General features: G+C 33.5%; 1 protein-coding gene across 1 annotated transcript; it reads left to right on the top strand.

Annotated features, from left to right (window-relative positions):
- The first annotated feature begins 11,758 nt into the window (after positions 1-11,758).
- On the top strand, positions 11,759-12,540 carry LOC112035921 (probable calcium-binding protein CML29). The gene has a single exon (XM_024068748.2). It carries the CDS (start codon positions 11,826-11,828, stop codon positions 12,297-12,299), a length of 474 nt encoding a protein of 157 aa, XP_023924516.1. The 5' UTR covers positions 11,759-11,825; the 3' UTR covers positions 12,300-12,540.
- Positions 12,541-13,865: the final 1,325 nt, after the last annotated feature.

Genomic DNA, 13,865 nt, shown 5'->3' with positions numbered 1-13,865 from the left:
GACTTTAACGGTAGCCAAATCCTTGGCGGCTTATGAAAATAAAAAACAAACAAACAAACCTTTAGGCTACGGCTTGGCTTTAGGATGGTAAAAATTCCTCTCGCCCTATCATGCGTATATTTTGTATCATATTTTATATCTCCTAGACACGTTGTCCTTTCTCTACCACTACTTTTTTCTTTTCTTTTTCTTTTTCTTTTAAGAAGTTCAGGTCCTAACCATAATGGAAGGCGGTTTCTTAAAAAAAAAAAAAAAAAAAAGCGATTAAGAAGTTAAGATCATCATGGAGTAGTAAGCCAGGATTTCAGGTTAGGGGGTGGCCCTACTGTCCATTATACTAGTTGTGTATTGCGGCTTTGTTACTACTTAGTTATTGAAGTTTTTTTATTTATTTTTTAATGCGTTTGTTATTGGATAATAACAAAATTATTTTTGGTGAAATTGCGGCTTTGTTACTACTTAGTTATTGAAGTTTTTTTATTTATTTTTTAATGCGTTTGTTATTGGATAATAACAAAATTATTTTTGGTGAAATTGATTTACTTGACTTATTATTATTATTATTTTAGTTTTGCTATTGGTCATTTTTGTTGTTGGGCTAATTTTTTGGAGCTAGCATATTTTGTTTTAGATTTTAGATCTATACTTTTTTTTTTTTTATATAGCCTTTAAAATGAGGAAAATTCTAGAGTTACAAACTTTTTACAAATAACTGATATGGTGAATGGTTATTAATAAGTAAAAATGTGATATAAATGGTGAGCCCAGATATGAACTAATAAGAATTAATTTATTACCTCAATAGTTTGTAAAAATGTTAAAGAAAAGTGTGTGACTATAACATTATTCTTAAAGGAATTAATAGTATTGTTAAGAGGGGGCAAAGTGTAATTTTATAGAACAACAATCGCTAAAATTAGTACTACATATATACTAATATTTAAAAATCAAAATCAAAATCAAAATTGGGGGTCAATGCAATGTGTGGCTCCATTCTGAGTACAAGTGCAATATCTAGTAGTGCATCTTCTATCTAGACTAACAAAAGGAGGAGCAAACTGCTTGTCTTGTTAAAGAATGTGCTACAGAGTTATAATGCCTATGTAGATGTGAAAAACTTAATGCAGTAAAAAAAAAGAGAGGAGGCAAGTTACCGCACATCATTTACAATATGACCATAGTATGCTAGGTACTTAGGTTGTTGGGGGCTTGGAGCCATTCTCTCCCACTACTTTCATTACCGCACATCTGTTGGAGGCAAGTTACCGCACATTTTTTTTTCCTATCACACCTTTTGACCGATAATTCCTTACCTGGAGACCGAATTTGTTATCAGGAAGCCGCCAAAATTATAATTGGTGTTGATGATGCTATAAAATACCACCTTAAAAATTGTCCATATGGCTCGTCTACAAAAAAAAAAAAAAAAAAAAAAAAAAAAAAAAAAAAAAAAAAAGAAGAGAAGAAGTATGGGCACAGCCAAGTTGCCTCGTCCGTCCCTATGGACGGACGAACAAGGTCTCGTCCGTCCCAAAGGACGGACGAGGCAAGCATGGCTATGCTAAGGCACGTCCACCCCTAGTTAGGGATGGACGAGCCAAGCATTCATGACTTACCAATAGACCAAAACCTCCATTGCTCGTAATGAGGCACCGATTCGGATGAGGTAACTTCCACGGAAGTTATGGAAGTTACCTCCGATTTTGGTGAACTCCTCGACAATAGGAACGGTTATCAGAGCAAATAACCGTTCCATACACTATATAAACACGACTCTGCGTAGAGGTAAGGGATTTTTTCTGATTTTCCTATTGAGAAGAGAAGAGAACACTCTTAGAAAGTTTCCATCCCTATTCCAGATCACTAACTTCATCATCGGAGGACCATAGGCCGGCACCCACCGGTCTTTTCTCTAATTGAATTTGGTTTCGCAGGATTTAACTCTCAAGATTGATGAAGTTTGAAGATTTTTCAACCCACTGATTTTCCTGAATTATCAGTTGGCGCCGTCTGTGGGAAACAGAATTTGTCGCTCTCGAACTTGTTTGGTTCTGCGATTTCTTTCCCTCGCGAAAGGGTTGGAATGGTTCGGACTAGATCAAGGGCAACTAGCCCAGGCCCTCAACAGAGTAGAGATGCATCGAGTAATCCTCAGCGCGATCGCCAATCTGCACCGGACATGCAGGCCCCGTCTGTCCAACATATGCACTCTATGGCGCTGCGATGGCGGAGTTAACCCGCCAGAACCAGGACTTATGGAGAGAGGTTAATTTAAGAAGGCAGACGCATCAGGAGCATGAAGGAGAAGGGCAAACTCAGAGTCAAGAGGGTAGGGAGAACTTTCAGCATGGGAGTCAATCAAGAGATACCACTTCGCGAAGGGCATCTGACTTGAAGAAAGAGATGGATCAAATGAAGAATGCCATGGACGAAATGAAGGAGAATATGAGGAGGGCGAATCCAGTAGAAGATTTGGTTCATAAAACTGACTCTCCCTTTACAGCTTCCATCAATGGCCATCCCCTACCACCGAAGTTTAAAATGCCTTCTTTAGATTCATACGATGGAAATCGAGATCCCTTTGACCACATTGCTACCTTCAAGACCACTATGCATCTTCAAGGAGGTTTTTTTTTTTTTTTTTTAATTTATTTATTTTTTTATTATTATAGGAATAATTACAGTAAACTTACCTGTGGTATGACCCATTTTCACTTTGCCTACCCGTGGTTTAATCATTTACACTTTGCCCACCTGAACTTCAATCTGTTACCCATTCGTTACTCACCTCACCCTTAGACGTTAGAAAAACACCATTCTATTAAAAATTAGAACATAGCACGGATAAAAAACACGAACTATTGAATCTTTTCCTCACGAGCCCTAGAAACACAAAAATCCCTTGTATTGAGCTGGGGTTTTGATTTTTTTGATCATGCTTTCATGTGATGGTGAGGTTTTGACTTTGGGATGTCTCTCTCCTCCCAAAACAAAAAATTCATACAAAATCAAAAGAAAACAAGATAAAAAAAATGTCATTATGTAAAAATTGTAAAAAGTTGCTTAAGAACTTCAAAAATACAGAAACTTCAAGAACTATTCAACAAGAGGCAATGTAATCATAGGCACACCATAACAAACTCCCTCCAACATATGAAGGTTTTTCCAACAACCCAAACGAATGAATAGTCGGAAGCCTCAATAGCATGAACAATCTCAAAACTGGGTTTGCTTCTAAAGACCCAAAACTGGGTTTATCATGTCCACATTTGTCTCTCTCTCTTTTTCCCGACCACCAACAATCACCACAACCACTTTTGAAACCCATAACAAAATCAGATCAACCCACAACCTAAAAAACCACCCAAAAAAATAAGAAAAGAAAAGAAAAGAAAAAAGACCCATGAAGTAGAGCAATGTCATCGTGGTGGCTACTCTACCTTTGAAACCCATAACCAATAGCAAACCACAACACACAACCACTGCCAAAATCAAATCAACCACCGGCGTTCTTCCTAGTGATTCAAAACCCCCACAAAAACCCAAAAAGTAAGATAAGGAAAAAGAAGAATAAGCAAAGGAACAAGGACAAAGTCAAAGAACCTGAAGCTAATAATCCCAAGCAAAAGCACGAAGAAATTGAGGCCAAAGAGAAGAAGAGTAAGAATAAGAAACCGAAAGAGGATGACAAGGAAAGCAAAACCCACCAAGAAAAGAAGAGGATGAAACTTTGAAAGATGGCCTGGTTGTGGTGAGTGGGCATAATGTGAAATTGGGTAAGTATGCTCCTTTGAAGTCCTTCACCGAGTCAGGTTTACCCTAAGAGGTTTTGGAGTGCTGCAAGAACTTCCAGAGCCCCTCTTCCATTCAGTCTCGTGCCTGGCCTTTCTTATTGGATGCTTGTGACTTTATCGGCATCCAAGTCATCCTTGCTCCATGTACTTTGTTCTTGTAGAAGTTCTTAAGTAATCAAAACCCTAACTTTTTGATTTTTGTTATGTTTGTTTTTCTCTAAAAATGTGTTTTTCTAATGTCTGTAGGTGAGGTGGGTAACGGATGGGTAACTAATTGAAGTTCAGGTGGGTAAAGTGTAAATGATTGAATCATAAGTAGGTAAAGTGAAAACAGGCCTAACCATAGGTGGGTTTATTGTAATTATCCTTTTTTTTTTTAATTTAATTTCACGTCAGGTGTTATCCAAGAGTAAATCGAGTGTAGGAAACTTGATTTTGGGTTGGAACTCGAGTTTGACAAACTCAAGTTCCAAAAATAGTCCAACTTACTAAATAAGTTCAAACGCATGCTAGTGACCGATTTTTTTTTTTTTTCCGAAAAATGTACTATTTACCAAATTTTGCCGACTATTAAAAAAAAAAAAAAAAAAAAAAAAAAAAAACAGAAAACAAAAAACAAAAAACAAAAAACAAAAAACAAAAAACAAAAACAAAAACAAAAACAAAAAACAAAAATCAAAAACAAAAAACCCCCCATAAAAACCCAAATACATAAAGTTTTACAATTATTTTTTACAAGGATTTATATTTTAAATCGTTAAATGATATTGTCATTATCAATTTTACAATCTACATTTCTTTCAATGTACATAGCCAAACAATCATTCATCTATTGATCTCTCATTTGATTGCTTTATTTCAAATTTTTTATGATCTAAAAGGGCCTTTTCTAAGTTTTAAGATTAATAAATTTCTACTTTTGTTGTTGGACTTTTTTCTCTAGATGTTAGATTAAATTGGTTTGTTATTGGGTTGCGTGTGTGTGTGTGTGTGTGTGTGTAAGGGTGTCCAAACCAACTCACCCACCCGGCCAACTCGGGCGATCCGAACCGAGAATCGGCTGACCCGACGCTGGTGACGGGTCGACAGCGGGTCGCCACCCTCATAACCCGAGATCGGCGGGTCGGTCGACGGGTTTGAACATGAAAACCCGAAAAAAACCGATCCGACCGTATTACTCCGAAAAAGTCGTCGTTTTCCATCATGGGAGCGTTTCACTGGTGATTTTAGTCCAATTAGTCGAGAAATGGCCAGATCTCTTCGAGATCCGACGAGATCTCGTCAAGATTTGGCGAGATCTCGTCGAGATCTGGCCTGATCTCTTCGAGACCCAGCCAGATCTCAGCATCTCCGGCCCAATTTGGTACAGATTCGGTGGATTTCATTAGATTCCGGCATAGTTTTGCAACTTTCAACCTCGATCGAGAACCGACCGGTCTCCAACGAGGTCCGACCACCCGAACGACCCCTTTTACCGGCCAGCGACAGGTCCAAAAATGGTAGACACGAAGTAGTAGGTTGGTTCTGGGTTGGGCACAAACCCGACCCGGACCGACCTGTGGACAGGCTTATGTGTGTGTGTTTAAAAGGACTAAGATATTGTTAATATCTAGCTTATTTAAGCTAGGCTTAAAAAAAATTTAAGGTCAAGGTCTTCAAATTTTTATTTTAAGGGGTCAAAAGAATATATATATATATATATTTTTTTTTTTTTATATATAATATTTTTCACCAGTTCATGGGGTTCATTTGAACCCTCTAGGCTTCAAGTGGAGCCACCTATGGGTGCCAGCCAAGAATCCTCTGACGATCAGGTCAGTATTTCTCTCAAGAACTCAAATATAGGAAGTGGAAGATTAGTTGTGCATACCCTTGCTTGGTGAGGTCAGGTCCTTTATATAGAGAACTTGGAGTGGATTTACTTTTTAAGTGCCACTATCATCATGGGAGATGTGTGGACTTAGTGGGGAGAGTGGAGCAGATTTCAAGGAATTCACCCTATGTCTTGGAATGGCTGGTCGTGGTGTAATTGACTTCTTGGTTAATGGGAGTGCTTGAAATTTCCTTAAGATGAACTTATCTTCTCTCTTGGACGCTCCTTTAAAATCTGTGAATTACTCTTATGGACAATGATTCATTTTTCAGTTACACATCAATACCAATTTCAAATTTATAAAAATAATGAAATAGATTATACAAATTATTATGCTAATCATTTTGCTTGAAAGTATATAGATATATTTGAATAAAAATCTACTATTCTACTTTCTACTTTATATTCCATCAATTAAAATGTGCAATGTTTTATTTTATTTTATTTTATGTATTGGTTATTTAACTAAAAAAAACTTCTAATAGGTTATAATTATGTAGAGCATAAAGTGAAATATTCGGATTGAGACATGAGATTTTTATTTTATATATTAATGTATTAAAATTTTAAAACTGATAACATCAATTAGTTGATTTTTTTTAATATCACAAAAATTATTCTAGGATAGTATAAACATGTCATAAGATTGGTACACATTTTTGTATAATTTTATAATTGTGCAATATATTTTATATAGAAAATTGAAGACATTTCACTTTTATTTGACCTCATGATATTTGACACATGCTTTTGAAGACTCACAATTTTACATGTCAAAAAATATGTGTGTGTGTATATAATCGAGTTTAAATTATATTATATATTTCTTCATCTAAAAAAAATTCTATTCAATATTTAAATCCTTAATTGACATCTTGTCACATCATATTGTTAAAATGATTTTTTTTTGAGAATATATTGTTAAATAGTAGAATACATAGTTTCATATGCAAATACAATAAAAATAATTTGAGACATACTATGTCCACAATATTTTCATAACAAATTATATGTGGTAAGTTGTTATTGGTTTTAATTTGAATCCATAATTGCAATTACTTTTTTACTCACTAGTAACATCTAATAAAAATTTATTGTAAAAGTGTTATGAAAATGTTGTAAATATAACATTTCTTTAAAAATAAATACCTATTAATGATTATCATAATTATAATATTTAATAGTTCTATATAAAAATAAAATCTTAATAAATACTTTATTAATTAAATACCATGATTATCAAATTTCATATTTAATATTTCATATACAAACACAATCATAAGAAATGTTTATAAATAGCTATCATACTTAACAATTTTTGGGGGGGGGGGGAGGGNATAATTATGTAGAGCATAAAGTGAAATATTCGGATTGAGACATGAGATTTTTATTTTATATATTAATGTATTAAAATTTTAAAACTGATAACATCAATTAGTTGATTTTTTTTAATATCACAAAAATTATTCTAGGATAGTATAAACATGTCATAAGATTGGTACACATTTTTGTATAATTTTATAATTGTGCAATATATTTTATATAGAAAATTGAAGACATTTCACTTTTATTTGACCTCATGATATTTGACACATGCTTTTGAAGACTCACAATTTTACATGTCAAAAAATATGTGTGTGTGTATATAATCGAGTTTAAATTATATTATATATTTCTTCATCTAAAAAAAATTCTATTCAATATTTAAATCCTTAATTGACATCTTGTCACATCATATTGTTAAAATGATTTTTTTTTGAGAAATATATTGTTAAATAGTAGAATACATAGTTTCATATGCAAATACAATAAAAATAATTTGAGACATACTATGTCCACAATATTTTCATAACAAATTATATGTGGTAAGTTGTTATTGGTTTTAATTTGAATCCATAATTGCAATTACTTTTTTACTCACTAGTAACATCTAATAAAAATTTATTGTAAAAGTGTTATGAAAATGTTGTAAATATAACATTTCTTTAAAAATAAATACCTATTAATGATTATCATAATTATAATATTTAATAGTTCTATATAAAAATAAAATCTTAATAAATACTTTATTAATTAAATACCATGATTATCAAATTTCATATTTAATATTTCATATACAAACACAATCATAAGAAATGTTTATAAATAGCTATCATACTTAACAATTTTTGGGGGGGGGGGGGGGTTATGATCAAATTTCATATTTTTATACAAATTAGAAGAGTGAAAATTATATTTTTAGATGAAATCCTATTTAATTAAACTTTCTCATGCGTTACACATGCTACTCACTAGTATACATATGTAACCAAAATGTTTGGCAGTTAACTTCATAATATTTTGATTATAAGCTTTTGTGACTTTACGATTTTGACTATATATATATATATATAATATTTTAAATTCTATTTTATATTTAAACTCTCCATTATAATCTTGCCAAGCCATTTTTTAATTAAATGGTGAAATAAATATTTTTACATTAAAATATAATTATAATAAATGCTAATTAATAATTACCTTAATAATCAAATTTCATATTAAAAAAAAAAAAAAAAGAGAGAGAGAAAAAAAAATCTTATTTTGTTAAACTTTACTGTGCATTGCACAATTTCTAAGTAGCCATATATATTATACTAAAATCAAAGAGCAATTAAAATCCAAATTGAATCGAAATTAGTTTCTAATTTTTGTTTGGTTTTGTGCCATGTTTCCAATTTAATTTTTTTAAATTTTGGTTTCAAGAGACCCATAGATAATACTCAATGCGAAAGCCAGGTTGACCACCTCATTATCACTATTATTGAATGTTTCTATGCATAAGCATGGGTTACAATTTAGTAACTTAATTAAAATTTTAAATTAGATTCTAATTTTTTGACAAATATCCGAATTGCACTCTAATTTGATGCCAAAGTTTGTTTAGGTTTTAAATTTGCTTCATTTTTGCGCCAAGAGTCATTTTTATCTAAAATTCTGTGTCAAGTATCTTTACAATTTCTTTTGACCCTTTCTCATTACTTAATTTTTATCTTATGTCAAAAATATATTTACAATGGATAATCATATTCTCTAAATCCATTTCTGATAACCAACCTCGATCTGCTACACACTCTTATGCTATTCTTTTTTTCCCATTTGATTCAAATTGCAATATACAAATAGGTCTGAGCAGAGAAAGATTTAAAAATGCGGGATATAACCCAAAGGGCTCTTTGTGTATCGCCACATCCAATTCCAAGGGCCATTGGTCTCACCTTCCACAGTGAGCCAAGTAACTCATGTTTTGGCCCCTTGTTGTTTGGTACTTGGAAAGGTCACCTAGTTTTCACTTTCAGTTTCCCCGCGCGCAACAACATGGCCCCTCTTTCAATTATATTTATCCAATTCTTAATTCTCATCTCCACAAATACGAAAACAATAAAAACTATAATGGTCCGTTTAGATTAAGGAAGAGGGAGGGGGAGTAGATTTAGCACAAAATTAATATATTTTTAACCAATTCTACTCTCCTTCTCCCCTCCATCCAAACATGCCCGTTTTTCTGTGTACGAAGGTATCAACTATAAAAACCATGGCAAATCAAACTGTGTTGTTTCCCACCAGGGTTGTTAAATGGTGAACCTTTTTTCTCAATTAAAAAAATTCCCCATTCATAGCATAACAGACAAGATTTGATCTTGTGCTAATTAAGTTGATATTCCTTAACATTATCCTAAGTTTTTATATTTTTGTTGCCCCATCTTTATTATATCTTTTGTATTGTATCCCTAATTTCATTGGACACTTCATTCTTAGAGCACTAGGACTTCTTGGGAGCCTTAATTTATACGGATCATTTATTGGACCTAGTCAAGGAGCTGAGTCCCAGGATAAGATTTACTGGATATATTAGTCAAATTTGGGGGAGAGTAAGTTGGTGGAAAAAAATTTGTGGACAAATCCCACCAGAAAATAACGGCAACTTTTCTAATTTCAAATCATTGGTAGTTTTCGGATAGGTATTCAATGTTTTTCAAAATATGGATCATTTCTTTCACAGTGATGAATTTGATATATGCATAATTTCTTTCATACATTACAAGTCTCGTATACTATGACAATGAGGAAGCATATATTGTCACATACTGTAAGAGGGTGATGTTGTGATACATAAATCTAATGTATGAGGAAGACAAGGACTAAGAAGCTTTAGAGGACAACAGGAAAACAATAAAAAAAGTGATTGCAAAATGGTTTAGCCAAAGAAAAAAAAAATTTTATTGCATAAAAAAATTAATGAATTAAATAATATTGCCTTATTGTGTTTGATGGGGAAAGAAAAATGAGAAAAGTAAAGAGTGGATGAATTCACTGTCGCTATCATGGTGAATCGGCTATCTAATTAGTTTACTTGCTTTTAAATTCTAGGGAAAATAGTTTCTGTCAGCTATTTATTTTTAATTTGGTGGACTTCTGTTTTTCTAATCTTTTTGCTGTTTAATTTTGATTTTTGTCACTACACATGTTGGAAAAGTGCCCTTTTTCACGACTACGTTGCTCATTTCTTGCTGCACGTCAAATAAAAAGTGATATCAAAGCAACAAAATAATATATATATATATATATATAAAGAAAGAGAGAGATTTGCAGGGGAAGGGGAGTCCTTCGGGATAGCCAAAGGAACTGGATTAATGGCTTTCCAATGCATATTGGTTTTGTCACAAATAATGCTGTAGAACTACGGGCAGTTGGACAAAGTTTATTAATTTCCTGGGAACTTGATTACAAATTTATAAACTTGCAAATTGATTATGAAATTGTGATATGCTGGCTAACATCAAATGAGACAATGACTCTGGGTCTCCGGCTATGACTCCATTAATTTGTGAGTCCATGACTGTAGAGCCCTATTAAGTAGAGTGTGGACCATCCTTCTACGTCACATCTTCCATGAAGCTAACAGCGTTACGGATGATTTGGTTAAAAGAGAAGTAATGCAAAGAATCACTCAAAGAATATGCACAATTTCAAACTTTTGTAACTAATCCCTATATATGGGATCTTTTGGAAAAAAGAACTTCTAGAAAGTGTTCCTTAATATTTTTGAACACTAGACTTTTATTTATTTTATTTATTTATTTTTTATTTTTTAAGAGAGGATGGTCATCCAAAATTAAAAGTGATTTCTGCAAGATCAATTGGATTAGGCAGTTTCTCAAAAAAAAAAAAAAAAAAAAAAAAAAAAAAAATTGGATTAGGCAGGAAGGCCCAAGGGTAACGTTACCTGATGCTGATCTAAAAATCTGTTGCAAGCCCTGGCCCAAAAATACAATATAGAATTTGTCTGGATCCTATATGTGTACACAGGAATTGGACTGGGAAAAGGAAATTCAACCATCGTTTTAGATTGTAGCTTGTAACTTTAACCCGTGTTGGGCTTTTGAATTGATTATCGATGTGTCAGCTTCCTTCCTTCAATTACTTTAGGCCTTGAAAGTTTCTCCGGTCAGTGCAGCCTGCTAAAACATATATTTTCATGAATGGGCTTCAAGCTGCCTAAGCCTATTCTGTTGAATCTTTTTAATCACCACAACTATTGGGCAAAGATACAGCACATTCTTGTTGAGCTTTTCTTGTTACTGGCCCAACCCAGATATACTTTTTTTTTTAATATTAATTGCCTTGAAAGATAATTATTATTTTTTTTTTTCGCACTTTTTCAGATTGTTACATGTTTCTTGTAGATTATTTTGGCAGTGATTCAGCAAGTGTTGGAATCAAATGAAAATTACCAATTGTTCCAAAGTTTTAAATAATTAGACTGATAAATTTAATCATTTAATAAATATTTTAACACTAAATCCACGGGAAGTTTCCTATAATCTGCTTAAGTATTGGGGGAATCGAAATTCAAAATCCAGGTAACATCAACAGTTGCAATCAGAATAAACTCATTCCAACAAGTTGAGGATAAGACTGAATAAGTTATGAGCATAAGAATTAAGAACCTTTTGCTTTTTCCAACTTTATATCATCACAGAGTAGTCCCAAAAGAATAATGGACATCCCTTTTTTGCTGTATTTATGGAAAGATATGAAGGTAAATGCAAGAACAAGTTCTGCACTATCTTCTTTTAAAAAAAAAAAAAAAAGTTCTGCTCTATCCATAACCTTCAATGGCTCAAGTTGGCTCTATATCTGCACAAACTGAGATACTGAGCCATGTTCTAAGTCTAGTGGAAGCATTTAGAGCTTTTGACTCAGACAATGATGGATCAATAACAGTTGCTGAACTCGGTGGCATCATGGGATCACTTGGGTACAATCCAAGTGAACAAGAGGTAAGGGAAATGATGCAGAAAGGAGACACTGACAATAATGGTTTGCTGAGCATGGAGGAGTTCTTGGAGATGAACACCAAGGATTTGCAAATTGGGTCCTTGGGGAATCTCCTTAAAGCGGCCTTTGAAACTTTGAAGGGTGATGAGGATGAGGTTTTGACAGTAGATGAGCTGTTTCAGGTCATGGGGAGTCTGGGCTTTCACTTAACTCGGGAGGATTGTCAGAGTATTGTTGCTTCCATGGATGGAGATGGAGATGGAGCTGTTAGCTTTGAGGATTTCCAGCTTATAGTTACTTCCCTCCTCTAAATACTAAGTCTTTTATGCTTAATATGCAGCAAGTAATAACTTTATAGGCTTAATGGGGTTTTATTGGGTCAGACTCAGATCAGATTACGTTATTAATTTGCTCTGACCCAAATGATCACACATCAATCAACTTATGTATGCTTATTATATAGACATGAACATGCCTAAGTATGGATCAAATACCAGCCTGGAGCTCCCTTTGAAATAAATTATGCAAAACGTTCTTGTTGTATTAGTATCATCATTATTTGTTTTTGGATGCAAATTTTATTTTGAAACATTGTCGAGTGTAGGCTATAGTAAATCATACAAACAGGCCAACAAAACAACCCAACTACAATTTTAAAAAAATAGAAAAATCATTTGACTCTATGGCCCTATTCACAAGAAAACAGAATGAGGAATACCGACGTTGTTGGAGAATATGGTAAAATTATTGGCTTTTTGCATGAATAAAGTCTTCCACGGATCACTTCGTAAACATATTATACGTAATTAGGTTCTTTTAGTTTGATATCTTTAGCGGTATAAATTCTGGAACTCCTTTTCCACTGAACACTTTAGAGGACATCAACTAGTTCTTGGCAATTTCTCTTTGCAAATTCCACACTGAAAACACTTAATTAGTCTTGGGATTAATTCTATGCACGGTGCCTCTACAGAAAACACGAAATGTGTCTCCAATGAAACCCCAATGAAAGTCTATCTCTTTGCGTAATAAGTCTGTTATGAAAAAATTAGGGCATAAGAGCACTAGCAATAATGGTGCTAAATAGCTATATAGTTATTTTTAACACTACTAAATATCAAAATGTACCCTGCAATAGTAGAGTCAAAGTTATATTTTTTGGCTCCAGCTACTTTTGGCTATGCACAGTAGCATAAAGGTTTAAAATATATATATATATATATATTGCGTTCCCACTATTTTTTTTCTCTCTTCTCATTACCTCTTCGTGTCTCTCCCAATGCAAATCACACTCGGTTTTCACTCACAGAGCTCAAAGACTCTCTCTCTCTCTCTCATGGCGTCCATGGCTTCCTTTCTCCATCGAAAGCTCCAACACCAACACAATCACAAACCTTCCTTCTCTTTCTTCTTCTTCTTCTTCTTCCAATAGCACTTATTCTCCGACTCTGCTTCTTCTTCTTCACAGAGCATAGAGAAAATTCTCATGCCGAACAAAGGCGAAATCACTTGCCGAATAACGAGGACTGCGATGTACAGCAATGCAAACTGTGATGCGCTTCATGTTAAATCAACAGATGAGGCCATCCTTATTGGGCATGGGTTTTGGTTTGGGTTTTTGTTTTGATCTGATTTTTCTGATTTCTTTTTTTGTTCTTCTTCACTGGTTTTGATGGGCCCTGGTTACAGTGGCGGGGTTATGCTATGCAGTGATTTCTATGGCTTTGACGGTGGTTTTGGTTGTATTTTGGTAGTTGAATGAAATATTATTTTATTGTGTTAAAAGCTAAAATAAAACCACTGTCGTTGGATGTGAGAAGGTAAAATAGATAAAATGATTTTTTGTAGTGCTAAAAAGCTAAAAATTTGGCTCCACT

This window comes from Quercus suber, unplaced genomic scaffold, assembly GCF_002906115.3.
Source record: "Quercus suber isolate HL8 unplaced genomic scaffold, Cork oak 2.0 scaffold_312, whole genome shotgun sequence".
Lineage (NCBI taxonomy): Eukaryota > Viridiplantae > Streptophyta > Magnoliopsida > Fagales > Fagaceae > Quercus > Quercus suber.
This window is presented reverse-complemented; position numbering and strand designations above follow the sequence as displayed.